The 12,823-nt window shown below is 60.1% G+C and overlaps 2 protein-coding genes and 1 long non-coding RNA gene across 8 annotated transcripts in view; 1 reads left to right on the forward strand and 2 right to left on the reverse strand.

Moving 5' to 3' along the window:
- The window catches only part of LOC128079442 (leukocyte immunoglobulin-like receptor subfamily B member 1), a 34,360-nt gene extending 22,491 nt beyond the window's left edge, over positions 1-11,869 (reverse strand). Inside the window, 1 exon segment of the mRNA XM_052680656.1 lies at positions 11,651-11,869. Within this exon segment, the coding sequence (XP_052536616.1) occupies positions 11,651-11,750 (100 nt within the window). The 5' untranslated portion in view covers positions 11,751-11,869.
- Positions 498-7,460, forward strand: LOC128079436 (leukocyte immunoglobulin-like receptor subfamily A member 3). Of its 6 annotated transcripts, none has more exons than XM_052680645.1 (7): positions 498-622; positions 5,185-5,224; positions 5,405-5,622; positions 5,703-6,011; positions 6,125-6,256; positions 6,369-6,406; positions 6,861-7,460. In XM_052680645.1, the coding sequence occupies exons 1-7, from the start codon at positions 592-594 to the stop codon at positions 6,996-6,998; spliced, it is 906 nt and encodes a 301-aa protein (XP_052536605.1). In that variant the 5' UTR covers positions 498-591; the 3' UTR covers positions 6,999-7,460. The 6 variants fall into 6 exon arrangements, with proteins under 6 accessions (XP_052536605.1, XP_052536604.1, XP_052536608.1 ...); XM_052680644.1 differs by having other exon boundaries at positions 499-622; positions 5,185-5,220; positions 5,338-5,622; XM_052680648.1 differs by having other exon boundaries at positions 499-622; positions 5,185-5,220.
- Positions 1,002-2,524, reverse strand: LOC128079440 (uncharacterized). Its single transcript, XR_008206141.1, has 3 exons — positions 2,102-2,524; positions 1,629-1,752; positions 1,002-1,123 (listed from the first exon to the last, which is right to left on the reverse strand). It is a non-coding gene; the product is annotated as an uncharacterized LOC128079440 (long non-coding RNA).
- Positions 11,870-12,823: the final 954 nt, after the last annotated feature.

Here is a 12,823-nt window from a genome sequence, read left to right on the forward strand (position 1 = left end):
TCACCAGTTCAGATTCAACTTCCAATTCCTCACGTCAGGGTTTCCTGCTGAGGGCTGAATTTTGATGCAAATCCATCCCACCTCTGGACATTTGTCGGCTTCCTTCCTCCCCATCCCTTCCTTCCTTCTGTCCCCGCTACAAACCAGGATCAGCCCATGACACAACCAACACTGCTGGTGTTTCTGGGGCAAAACACTGAAACAAGAAGCCCCAAACCAAGCTTGCAGTGAGCAGAAAGCACCCAAAACAACACTGGCCATCGTGCCTCTCAGCAGGAGGAAAACCACTCTTACAACGCCTGAAATCCACGTTGCCATTTTCCCCATCCATGGATCAGAAGTTACACGAGGCTGCCCCCGAAATGACAAATCCCAGGGCAACTTCTTGCTCTGTCACCAACCCGCTGCTGGCGGCATCCGGTGCCTGGAAGCCTGTGGCGCATCCCCAAAGACATCACACCTTGGGGACCACAACTGCCACATCAGGAGGTGACATCACAGCATCCTGTCCCAAAAGGGGAACTGACAGCAGCTCTCCGGCCACTTCCTGACCCCACTGCAGTCTCTCCATCCCCAAGCTGCTCCTGAATCATGGCACCCATGGCGCTGGCCCTCATCCTGGGTGAGTGACGACGGGGACGTGGTGCCATGGGGGGGGTTGGTGGCCCTGTGTGACACCAGGACCGTGTCCCTTGCAGGTTGGTGGCTGGCGGCAGTGAGCGGAGCACAGCAACGTGAGTATGGGGGCAGGGGGAGAATGGGGAGAGAGGGAGGGCAGCGTGGGGAGGGGGCCATCAGAGGGGCCCAGGAGGGCGTGCGGGGACAAGGCTGACTGCTGTCCCCTGTCCCAGTGCCCCCACCCTCCCTGTCGCTGCACCCCAGCCACGGGGTGTCCCTGGGGGACGCTGTCACCCTCAGGTGCCACCTGACCCAGTCGGCTGCCTGGGTCTGGCTGTACAAAGGAGAACATTGGACATATCTCAAGTACAAGGACGAGGAGCAGGACACTGCAGAGTTCTCCTTTGTAAGCACAAAGCGGGAGCACGCAGGTCCGTATCGGTGTCAGTATCACCTGTATGGGTCAGCAGAGACATCGGAGCTGAGCGACCCCGTGGAGCTGGTGCTGACAGGTGAGGGCACAGGGGACAGCAGGTGGCACTGGGTGCTGCCAACAGGACCGCGTCCCACTGCTGTCCCCTCCCTCGTGCAGATCGCAGCTTCCCCCCACCCAGCATTTCCCTGAGCCCTGCAAAACGTGTGGGGTCAGGGACCAACGTCAGCATCCAGTGCTGGAACCAGGGCTGTGGGGCCGACTTCCTCCTGCACAAGGATGGGTGCTCAGCCCCCATCCAGCGCCAGGAGCTCCGTGTGCTGGGCACGGCCACCTTCACCATCCTTGGGGTGACCCCGGCTGACAGCGGCACCTATAGCTGCTCCTGCCGCCCCTGGGCTCAGCGCTTCCTGTCCTCACCCATTGGGAACAACGTGACTCTGGAGGTGGCACCCACACCTGCACCCCCAGGTGGGTCTGAGCTCCCCATTTGCGCACCCCCCTGCCCTGGATGGCTGGCTGTGTCCCTCCATCCGCTCTGACTGGGGGCTGTGGCTGGCAATAGGGGCGCCCGAACCTGCAGAGCCCACGGGTGCTGAGCAGCAGTCCCGTGCCAATCTGGTGCTGGCACTGGTGAGGGGCTTTGTGGCTGCGCTCGTCTTTGGCCTCGGCCTTTTCTTCCTCATCGATGCCCGCAGCCTCTGGATACGGGCAGATCAGAGCCGCGGTGAGGAAGGATTTCCATGCCCGCCACCCCCTGCTGATTCCCCCACTGTCCCCCGCCTGCACTTCTGTCCCATCCGCATCCTCCCAGGTGCCCCTTGATGCCCTTTCAGCCCCTACAGATTCCCTTCAGAGCTCCCTGATTCATGACCCCCCACAACTCCCATCTCCTCCAGTTGCTGACACAGAACCCCCCCAAACTGCCCCCCCGAATGCAGTTCCATGTCAGTGTCTGGGTCAGGGGACCCAAACCCCACATTCCCCTTGGGGCCTCACCAACCCCTGCTCATCGTTACCCCCAAGGACCACCAACCCCCGATGGCTTACCCTGACTTCATGAGGAATCTCCCAAACCCAGCTGACGGGGGACTCGAGTTCTGCATCCCGTGCTGAAGCCAGACTCCAGATCTCAGCCTTCACACTCGTTGCAGCTCTGCAGGCTCTCAACACGTCCCACCCCCCACCAAGCACTCACAAACCCAGAGAAGGGAACCCCAAAAGCTGCGCACGTGGAACCCCAATGTTGAACCCTCAGGGACGAGAAATCCAATCCGCTGCGGTCCCACCATCCCTGAACGCCGCGGTCCCACACCCAAACCACAGCAGGACCCCCAAACGCCCCCCTTGGGACCCTCAGATGGAAGGACAGCACAACTCCACCCCCGCCCTCTTGAACACCACCCCCAAACCCCATCAGTCCCCCTCCAAAGCCTGTTGCAAACCCCCATGGTGGCACCCAGGTGTTCCCCTGTGTCTCCAGGTTCCCCCGTGGTGACAGCGAGCGTCTGACCTGCGCCGAGATTCCTGCTGTGAGCCCTGGTCTCCGACCACCCAGGCCAGCTGCCACCCCTCAGCCCCCCATCATCTCCCCCCCGTGGGCACTGCGGGACCCCCACTGATACCCCCACGCCAACGGTGCCTCGGTTTGAAGGGGCTCTGAAAGGGACGCAGCCCAAATTCCCCGCTTGGAGCTCCATCACATCACCATCCACCCTTTCATCCCCAAATCCCCACAAAGCTGACATCTCCAAATCCTCACCTCCTTCCCACACCCACCGGAATTCTCCGCTCTCACCCCCAAATCCTTCCTGATCCCCCTCCAATCCCATCGCATCCCTTCAGACCCCAAGCACTCCTTCACCCACCCCAAAACCCAACTCCATTCCTAGACGACACCCAAATCCTTCCCCATCCACCCCACACTCGCACCGAGCGCCCACCGACCCCACACCGCTGCCCCCCACCTCCACTCCGACCCCCTGCAGATCCCACCCAGCGTCTCCCTGCTGCCCTCCTGCCCTGCTCTCAGCATCAGCAGCTTTGGAGGCGCCGTGCCGCGTGTCGCTGTGCAAAAATCTGCCATGGATGTCGTGACGGCGCTCACGGCCATCGCTCTCTGCAGCCTCAGCAAACAAATTTGATCATCACCACCCGCGAGTTCTGACCTTCAATCCTCCACCCCCCAACCCCCCGGGCTTCCGGCTGCTTCGTGCGCTCGTGTGACGGCGGCCACGGATGCGCTGTGCTCCTCGTGCTCAGCAGGGCCGTCGCTGCCACCGCAGGCACCTCACCGCCGCAGCTCCTCGCACGGCCGCTCTCCGCTCCACGCAACGACAGCCGGCCAACAAAACTCCTTTTCTGACCCGTTGGCTGCACTTGCTGCCTCTCCAACACGCGCCAGACCAGGCTCCTGCCATCGCAGCCGAGGCTGCAGGGCCCCAGGCGCCGTGAGATCACCGCGCAGCCTTGGTGCGCCCACCGGTGGCGCTGCTGCACCGCACGAGCGCTTCTGGCACAGACGCGTTGCTGACCAACGCGGCGCTGGGAACAGAATCACAGAATCACAGAATCACCCGGCTTGGAAGGGACCTCAAGGATCATGTAGTTCCAACCCCCCTGCCCAGCAGGGCCACCAAACACACACATTCAGATCAGGTTGCCCAGGACCCCGTCCAACCTGGCCTTGAACACGTCCAAGGACGGGGCATCACAACCTCCCTGGGCAGCCCGTTCCAGGGCCTGACTGCTCTCCTTGTGAAGAACTTCCCCCTAACATCCAACCTAAATCTTTCCTCCTTCAACTTGGATCCATTTCCCCTCGTCCTGCTGTTGTCAGCCCTTCTGAAGAGTTTACTCCCCTCCTGGCTGTAGGTTCCCTTCAGGTATTGATAGGCTGCAATGAGGTCACCCCGCAGCCTTCTCTTCTCCAGGCTGAACAAAGCCCAACTCCCTCAGCCTGTCCTCATAGGGGAGGTGCTCCAGCCCCCTGCTCATCTCAGTCGCCCTCCTCTGGACCCTTTCCAAGATCTCTCTGTCTTTCTTGTACTGAGGGCTCCACACCTGGACACAGGACTCCAGATGGGGCCTCACAAGAGCCGAGTAGAGAGGGACGATCACCTCCCTCTCCCTGCTGACCACCCCTCTGCTGATGGAGCCCAGGATCCCATTTGCCTTTCGAACTCGCTGCTTCACAGCCTGGCGATGCTGCGGCTGCCGACCAGCAGGCAGGAAGGGATGCCCGCAGGAGCCGCGTTTTCTGCTGCCTCCTTTTTGCCGGCTGCACGCTTCCTCCGTCCGACCAGCGCTCTCATCCCCCTGCTGCTCCAGCCCTGCGGCTCCTCACAACGCACCGCGGTTGCTTTTTTCCCTCCGTCTCTCTCATCTCCCTGCCCTCCTTCTCTCTGTTTCCTCTTTCCTTTCCTCTCTCTTCCTCATTGCCCTTCCAAACAGATTTCACTCTTCTTCTGCAGCAGCCACAACCCACCTTTCCCTGCGAGGAGCAGATCAGGCGGTGGCACCAGTGTCCAAGCATCCTTTCTCCTCCTCGCTCCGTGATTCTTCCTGGGACGTCCCCGAATTTTGTTTTTGTTGCAGGGCCGTGGATTGGTTGCTGATGGAAAGCTCAATAAACGCTCTTGTGCTGTTCCTCCGAGTCACTGCCTGCCTCCGTTGCCCTGCAGAGCCCAGGGAAGCACAGGCTGCCCTTCTGGGGCACTGTGCAGAGAGCCTGGCGTTCTTTTGGGGGACAGCGTGCCAGGGCACACAGCCGCGGCCCTTTGGGGACATCCTGTGACACCCCAGGGTCGGCAGAGCGTGGGGCGCCTCAGGAGGCCCAGTGTGCAGGGAGCACCTCTCCACTTGTGCCACCACAGAGGGACCCCACAGGGCCACCACCCTCATGGGCTCCTGTTGCCACATCAGGAGGTGACATCACAGCGTCCTGAGACCAGGGGGAAACTGAAAGCAGCTCGAAGCCACTCCCTGTTCCCCACTGCAGTCTCGCTGTCCCCAAGCTGCTCCTGAATCATGGCACCCAGGGCGCTGGCCCTCATCCTGGGTGAGTGACGATGGGGACGTGGTGCCACGGGGGTTGGTGGCCCTGTGTGACACCAGGACCGTGTCCCTTGCAGGTTGGTGGCTGGCGGCAGCGAGCGGAGCACAGCAATGTGAGTATGGGGGCAGGGGGAGAATGGGGAGAGAGGGAGGGCAGCGTGGGGAGGGGGCCATCAGAGGGGCCCAGGAGGGCGTGCAGGGACAAGGCTGACTGCTGTCCCCTGTCCCAGTGCCCCCACCCTCCCTGTCGCTGCACCCCAGCCACGGGGTGTCCCTGGGGGACGCTGTCACCCTCAGGTGCCACCTGCCCCGGCCGGCTGCACGAGTTGAGTTCTACAAGGAAGAAAGCTGGGGACTCGTAAAGCAGGAGGACGTGGACATGGCACTGGATGTGGCTGAGTTCACCTTGGATGGTGTAAACAAGGAAGATGCAGTGAAATATTGGTGCCAGTACCGGGTGTCGGAGCCACGTGGAACATCGGAGCTGAGTGACCCCGTGGAGCTGGTGGTGACAGGTGAGGGCACAGGGACAATGGTTGGCCCTGGGCTGTCCCCAGAGGGCCACGTCCCATTGCTGTCTCCTCTTTGCATACAGATCGCACCTATCCCCTGCCCAGCATTTCCATGAGCTCTGGGAGAAACGTGGGGACAGGGACCAACGTCACCATCCAGTGCCATAACAAGTACAATGGGGTCACCTTCCTGCACAAGGACGGGCTCTCAGCCCCTATCCAGCACCAGAAACCTGATGGTGGGGGCACGGCCACCTTCACCCTCTTTGAGGTGACCCCAGCTGACTCGGGCACCTATAGGTGCTCCTACCGCCCTGGGGGTTTGTACTTTCTTTCCTCACCCCTTGGTGAAAACGTGACGCTGGAGGTGACCCCCCTGACTGGATCCCAAGGTAAATCTGATCCTCCCCTTCTGTGCTCCTCACGGTGCCCACGGCTGACAGGACACCAAACTCCACTCAGGTGGTGACCAGGGATGGGAAACCCGAACGCCCACATCCCACAGGTGACAACGGGTGGCCCCACGGGACCCTGGTGGCCGCCGTGGCTGGGAGCTGCGCTGCTGCCTTTGCCTTCATCCTGGTCCTTGTGGCCTCTTTTCTCCTCGCCGCCCGCAGACGACGGATTCAAAGCCCTGGTGGGAAGAAGCTAAACGCCTTTATTCCCCAATATTATCCCCCACTGATCTCCCCTGATGCTGTTCAGGCCCTCAATAACCCTACATTTCTCTCCTCCCTTTTACGACTCAGGTGCCACCCCCAGAAGCTACGAGGCCGTGCAGTTCCAGGTCAGTGTCTGGGTCAGGGGACCCCTAACCCCAACCTGCCCCGTTGCCCCTCACCCAGACCTCACCTGGGAACCCCAAACCCTGCCTGTGGGGACTGCAAAGAACCCCCTGCCTTCTATGGCTTCCCATAATGTTGTGTGCAACCCAAAATCCAGCCCATGGGGACCCCCAAATCTCCTCCATGCTGATGCCCCCACACCACAAAATGAAGCCCCCCTGGGATGCTCCAAGCTTTCAACACCTTCAGACCCTACGGGCAGCCCCAAACCACAGCGGGACCCCCAAGCACCACCCCCAATATCACACCCACAGCTTCCCAAAATCGACATCACCCCAGACCCCTAACCTCATCCCCCTTCCCCCCCCCTCTCACACAGCCCCCCACACAATGCCATCACCCCCTCAGGCGTCGCTGGGATCCCGTGGTCACCCTGCTGTCCCTGTGTGTCCCCAGGTGCCCCCTGCTGACAGCCAGGCTCTGACCTACGCCGAGCTGCAAGCTCTGACCCACAGCACCCCCCCACCCTGCTCTTTTACCACCCCTGAGCCCCCCACCATCTACGCCGAGGTGGGCACCGGGGGACCCCGCTGACGCCCCCATCTGTGGACACAAAGACGTGGATGCTGCGTGCACACATCACCTGTGATTTGCACCCGTGTGCCTGCACACGTGAACACGTGGCTGTGGATTAAACGTGTGTTGCACCATCCCGTGTGCACCACAGGGATGCGAACACACGCGTGGGACACGCTGGATTCCATGCCTCTGCGTGTGTCTGCGCCACGCCGTGCGTGTGCACCGACACGTTGCTGCTCACGTGTGTCCTTAGCGTGTGCTCCCTGTGTCTGCACTCCATGTACGCCTTCACAGCACACGCGTGTCATCAACGCATGCCCTGGGTCTGCACCATGGCTGTCCCCACGGCACACGTGTGTCCTTAGCGTGCGCTCCCCACACCTCCACCACCTGAACCAGCCCCCATCCCACCACGGTTTTGGGGCAGGATTTGTGGTGAGGAGGGAAAATGCATTTCGGGAAGAGGGCAAGAGGGGTTGTGGGGTTTGCCCAGCAAATGGGGGGAAAGGGGAAGTTTGTGTGCAGGAGCAGTGGTGAAAGGAAGGGCAGGAGAGCTGATTTCCCCCTTTTGGTAACGAAAGGGGAAATGCTGGACTGTGTGTGAGCTGGATGGAGAGTTAAAAGGCTGGATGGAGGCTTTCGGGACTCAAATATGGAGATTTGGGTTCGGATTTGGGGAGAGAACAAGGAGATTTGGGGTCTGCGTGGAGATTTGGGAGGTGAATGGAGATTTTGTGTCCGGAAGGAGATTTTGGGGTCTGGATGGATATGTGGGGATGAAGGATTTGGGGGCTGGATGGAAGTTGTGGAGCTGGATATAAAAATTTGGAGCGTATGGAGATTTCTGGGTTGCTGGAAATTTGTGGGGCGGATAGAGATGATGGGGAATGGATGGAAATTTGGAGGGTGGATGGGAATTTTGGGGCTGGAAGTAGAGATCAGGGCTGGGTGGGGATTTTGGAGCTGGGCTGTGTTTAGGAACTGGATGGAGGCCTGTTGAGAGTGACTGAAGATTTGGAGGCTGACGGGGGGTGTGAGTGGAGGGGAAGAGTTTGGTGGTGTACAGCGATTTTGGGGGGGTGAATGGAAGTTTTTTGGAGGCTGGGTGGAGATTTTAGAGCTGGATGGGAAGTACAGATTAGGATGGAGGAGAGGAGAGGAGAGGGAGAGGAGAGGAGAGGAGAGGGGACACCTCTATATAGGCACCTGTAGGTGCCGTCCCCTCCCCTCCCCTCCCCTCCCCTCCCCTCCCCTCCCCTCCCCTCCCCTCCCCTCCCCTCCCCTCCCCTCCCCTCCCCTCCCCTCCCCTCCCCTCCCCTCCCCTCCCCCTCCCCTCCCCTCCCCTCCCCTCCCCTCCCCTCCCCTCCCCTCCCTTCCCCTCCCCTCCTCCCCTCCCCTCCCCTCCCCTCCCCTCCCCTCCCCTCCCCTCTCCTCTCCTCTCCTCCCCTCCCCTCCCCTCCCCTCCCCTCCCCTCTCCTCTCCTCTCCTCTCCTCTCCTCTCCTCTCCTCTCCTCTCCTCTCCTCTCCTCTCCTCTCCTCTCCTCTCCTCTCCTCTCCTCTCCTCTCCTCTCCTCTCCTCTCCTCTCCTCTCCTCTCCTCTCCTCTCCTCTCCTCTCCTCTCCTCTCCTCTCCTCTCCTCTCCTCTCCTCTCCTCTCCTCTCCTCTCCTCTCCTCTCCTCTCCTCTCCTCTCCTCTCCTCTCCTCTCCTCTCCTCTCCCAGAAGGATTCTGGGGTTAGAGATGAGCATTTTGGGATTTGGTGTGAGTGGGAAGCGTTTGGGACCAGCCCTGCACCATGTAAGGACCACGTCCTGTTCACACAGGGAGGGAGGGACCCCAAGGGCTGTGGTGCTGTCACACAGCAGCAGCTCGGCACCACACAGCTTTTATTCCCACCCACCCCCCCTCCCAGTGGGTTTGGGGAGAGAACAAGAGAAAATGAGGAAGAATTCATCGGTGGAGATAAAATCTCTTTACTGAGACCGAAAAGGAAGAGAGAAACAGCAGCGCTGATAACCGTACGGATGTGTGAACTTCTGCAAAGCAAGCGATGCACAAAGGAATTGCTCAACACCCAGAGACCAGTGATAAAAGCAGGGCAGGACGGGAGGCGGGGGGTTTTGGGGGGGTCTACAGGGGATCTGTGGGGCATCTGTAGGAGATGGAAGGGGAGGAAAGGGGGCATTTGGGGGGATCTGCATCAGAGGGGTGGATTGGGACAGATCAGGGTGTCTCAGGAATGGTGGCGGCGTTTGGGAGCGGAGCGGAGAGGATTTGGACGTCTCAGGGTGTGTTGAGATATTCGAGGGGATAAGGAAGGATTTTGGGGTGAGAGTTGAGCATTTGGGGGATCTGGTGTGAGTGGGAAGCGTTTGGGATGCAGCAGTGAGAATGTGGGGTTGTTAGATGAGGGGAGATCAGCCGTTAGGGCATAAGGAGAGGACATCAGGGGGTCCCAAGCAGGGAATTTGTCCCCTGCCAGCACCCCCAACAAACGAAGCAGCTGGGGAGGCCCATCAGCACGGCAACTCAGAGCTCACGGCCGTGTAGATAACGGGGGGTTGGGGGGCAGGGGGGGAACTGGGGGGCTGGGGGCACGGGGTGGCAGCCGGCATCTCGACGTAAGTCAGATCCTCGCTGTCCCTGGGGGGCACCTGGAGATACGGGAGGAGAGCGGGGTGCTACCATGGGGGTCCCCAAGGCGGGTGGGCTGAGGTTGGGCCTCTGGTGTAGGGATGAGGCGGATGTGACCGTGAGGGTGAGTCTGGAGGTCTGGGGGGGCTCAAATTGGGGTCTGCAAGGGGGATATTTGGGGCCCAGCTACGGTCTTGGGGTGTTTATCAGGGGCTGGGGGAATACAGGGGCTTGTTTTTTGTGTTCCCTATGGGTCACTGGGATTCCGTGTGGGTGCATTTAGGGTCCCTCTGCTCAAGTTGTACGTGCCTGTATGTTCAGGAGGGGGATTAAGGTTTGGAGGGATTCTGTGGGTCTGGGGGCTTCAGTTTGTGGGCTGAGGGTTCCCTGCATTGCGGATTTGGATTTCCCATGAGCTGGACAACAGGTAGGGCACATAAATGTCAGAGAAAGCCATAGGAGGCTGGGGGTCGTTTGTGGGCCTCATGGGAAGGGTGTGGGTCTCCATAGCGATGTTCTCTGCGTGCCCCAAGGGGTGAAGTGGGATTTGGGGTCCGCTGCCCCAGGCACCTACCTGGAATGGCACTGATTTGGGCGTTTCAGGGGTGAGACCTGCATCGAAAAGGGCAAGGAGAAGGGTGGGGGTTACGTGGGGTCTCAAGGGACGACTGAGGGGATCCATAAAGATCTGTGAGGGATGAAAGAACACATAGGGGAAACCTGGGGGGATCCATAAGGATCTGTGAGGGATGGATGAACACACAGGGGAAACCTGGGGGGATCCATAAAGATCTGTAAGGGATGGAAGAACGCATAGGGGAAAGCTGGCGGGATCCATAAGGATCTGTAAGGGATGGAAGAACACGTAGGGGAAAGCTGGGGGGATCCATAAGGATCTGTAAGGGATGGAAGAACACATAGGGGAAAGCTGGGGGGATCTGTAAGGAACGGAAGAGGACACTTGGGGCATTCAGTTCAAGATAGAAAGAGGAGGCAGGGACACTCGAGGGGATCCGTAGGGGATGGAAAGCATTGAAGCCCCTTCCTCACCAGGGCTCTTATCTCTCCTCGTCCAGAGGCTGCGGGCATCGAGGATGAAGTAGAGGCCCAGGCTGAAGACGAAGACGGCAGCGCAGCCCCTCACCACCGCCACCACCAGGTTCCCACGGGATCGACCCCCGGCACCTGTGGGGAGCGAGTTTTTGGGTGTCCCCATTGCAGGGCAGGGGTGCAGGGAGAGTTTCACCCATGGGTGACATAGGGTGACACAAACGGGGTCTCGGACCTAACGGGGGTTGCAGGGGTGGGTGTCGCCTGCAGCATCTACAAGGGGTGAGGGCACAAATGTTGGTCCTTGGGGCTGCGGGATTCTGTAACGGTGCTGGCAGAGGGGGGGGGTGAAGGTTTCTGCGCCCACCGGTGGGATCCTGGTGCAGGATAGGGGCCAAGCTGCGTGCAGGAGGAATCTGCCACCGTAACCCCCATCCCAGCGCTGGGCGGTGACATCTGTCCCCACTGCCACACGTTCCCTGGGCTCAGGGAAATGCTGAGCTTGGGGGAAGCTGAGGTTTGCGTGCAGGGAGGAGAAGGGATGGGTCTTGGCCCTGTGGGAGAAGCTCAGAGCCACCCATCGTGCCCCAAACCCTCACCTGCCAGCATCAGCTCCACGGGGTCGCTCAGCTCTGAGGTCCACAGTGGCTCTGACACCTGGTACCGACACTGATACGTCCCCATGTCCTCCAGGTTGGTGACAGCAAAGGAGAACTCAGCCACGTCCTGCTCCTGATCTTTTTCCTTGTTAGATCTGAGAGTTCCATTCAACCAGAGCTGGACCCAGGCGGTCATTCGGGGCAGGTGGCAAAGCAGGGTGACATTGTCCCCCAGGGACACCTCCTGGCTGGGGTGCAGCGACAGGGAGGGTCGGGGCACTGGGACAGGGGACAGCAGTCAGCCTTGTCCCTGCACGCCCTCTTGTGACCCCCTCCCCACGCTGCCCTCCCTCTCTCCCCATTCTCCCCCTGCCCCCATACTCACGTTGCTGTGCTCCGCTCGCTGCCGCCAGCCACCAACCTGCAAGGGACACGGTCCTGGCGTCACACAGGGCCACCAACCCCCCGTGGCACCACGTCCCCATCGTCACTCACCCAGGATGAGGGCCAGCGCCCTGGGTGCCATGATTCAGGAGCAGCCTTGGGGACAGCGAGACTGCAGTGGGGACAGGAAGTGGCCAGAGAGGCAATCTCATTTCCCCTTGGGGACAGGATGACGTGATGTCACCACCTTGTGACAGATTTCCCCCATTGGTGGTGACACTTCTCTGTGCCCACTTGGCTGACACGCACAGAGCGTTGCACACAGACCCTGTTTGTGTTTCCCACGCTGGCCGTCCCCCCCCAAGTGTCACAGAATGTCCCCAAAGTCCTGTCATTGCGTGGCCTCGTGCGGTGGGGGGCCAAACACAGCACACGTGGCTTCAGGATCCGCAGCCTTCGGGCCCCACATTGGGCACCACAGGGACTGCAGTGCTGTCAGCCCTTCGATCACTGACCCCCACCCTCTTTGAGAATCAACCAAGAAAATGCAAAACTCGTCAGTTGCGATAAGAACCCGTTTATTAGGGTAGGAAAGGGAGGGAGAAATCGTGATGATGGTAAACAGGAGTGGTTCACAGGTTGGTTCAGCCCTGATTCTTTCACCGATGTTGTGGGGGGGGATGCACGAAGCCATGCCCTGGGAAAGGGGGGAATGGGGAACAGGCAGGGAGACGGGCCTGGGAACAAAGCGGGATCAGCCATCAGAGGAGAAAAGCTCATTTATTGTAGAATCATGGAATCATAGAATCACCAAGGTTGGAAAAGACCTCAAAGCCCATCCAGTCCAACCGTTCACCTCCTACCAACAGCTCCCACTAAACCACGTCCCTCAACACAACATCCAGACTTTCCTTCAACACCCCCAGGGTTGGTGACTCCACCACCTCCCTGGGCATCCATTCCAGTGCCTGACCTTTCTGAAAAGTAATAATTCCTCATGTCCAGCTTGAATCTCCCATAGCTTGAAACCATTCCCCCTGGTCCTATCACTGATGACACGAGAGCAGAGGCCGACCCCCAGCTCACTCCAGCCTCCCTTCAGGCAGCCATAGAGAGCAATGAGGTCTCCCCTGAGCTCCTCTTCTCCAGGCTGAACATCCCAGCTCCTTCAGCC

Source organism: Tympanuchus pallidicinctus, unplaced genomic scaffold (assembly GCF_026119805.1).
Source record: "Tympanuchus pallidicinctus isolate F22 unplaced genomic scaffold, pur_lepc_1.0 scaffold183, whole genome shotgun sequence".
Classification (NCBI taxonomy): Eukaryota; Metazoa; Chordata; class Aves; order Galliformes; family Phasianidae; genus Tympanuchus; species Tympanuchus pallidicinctus.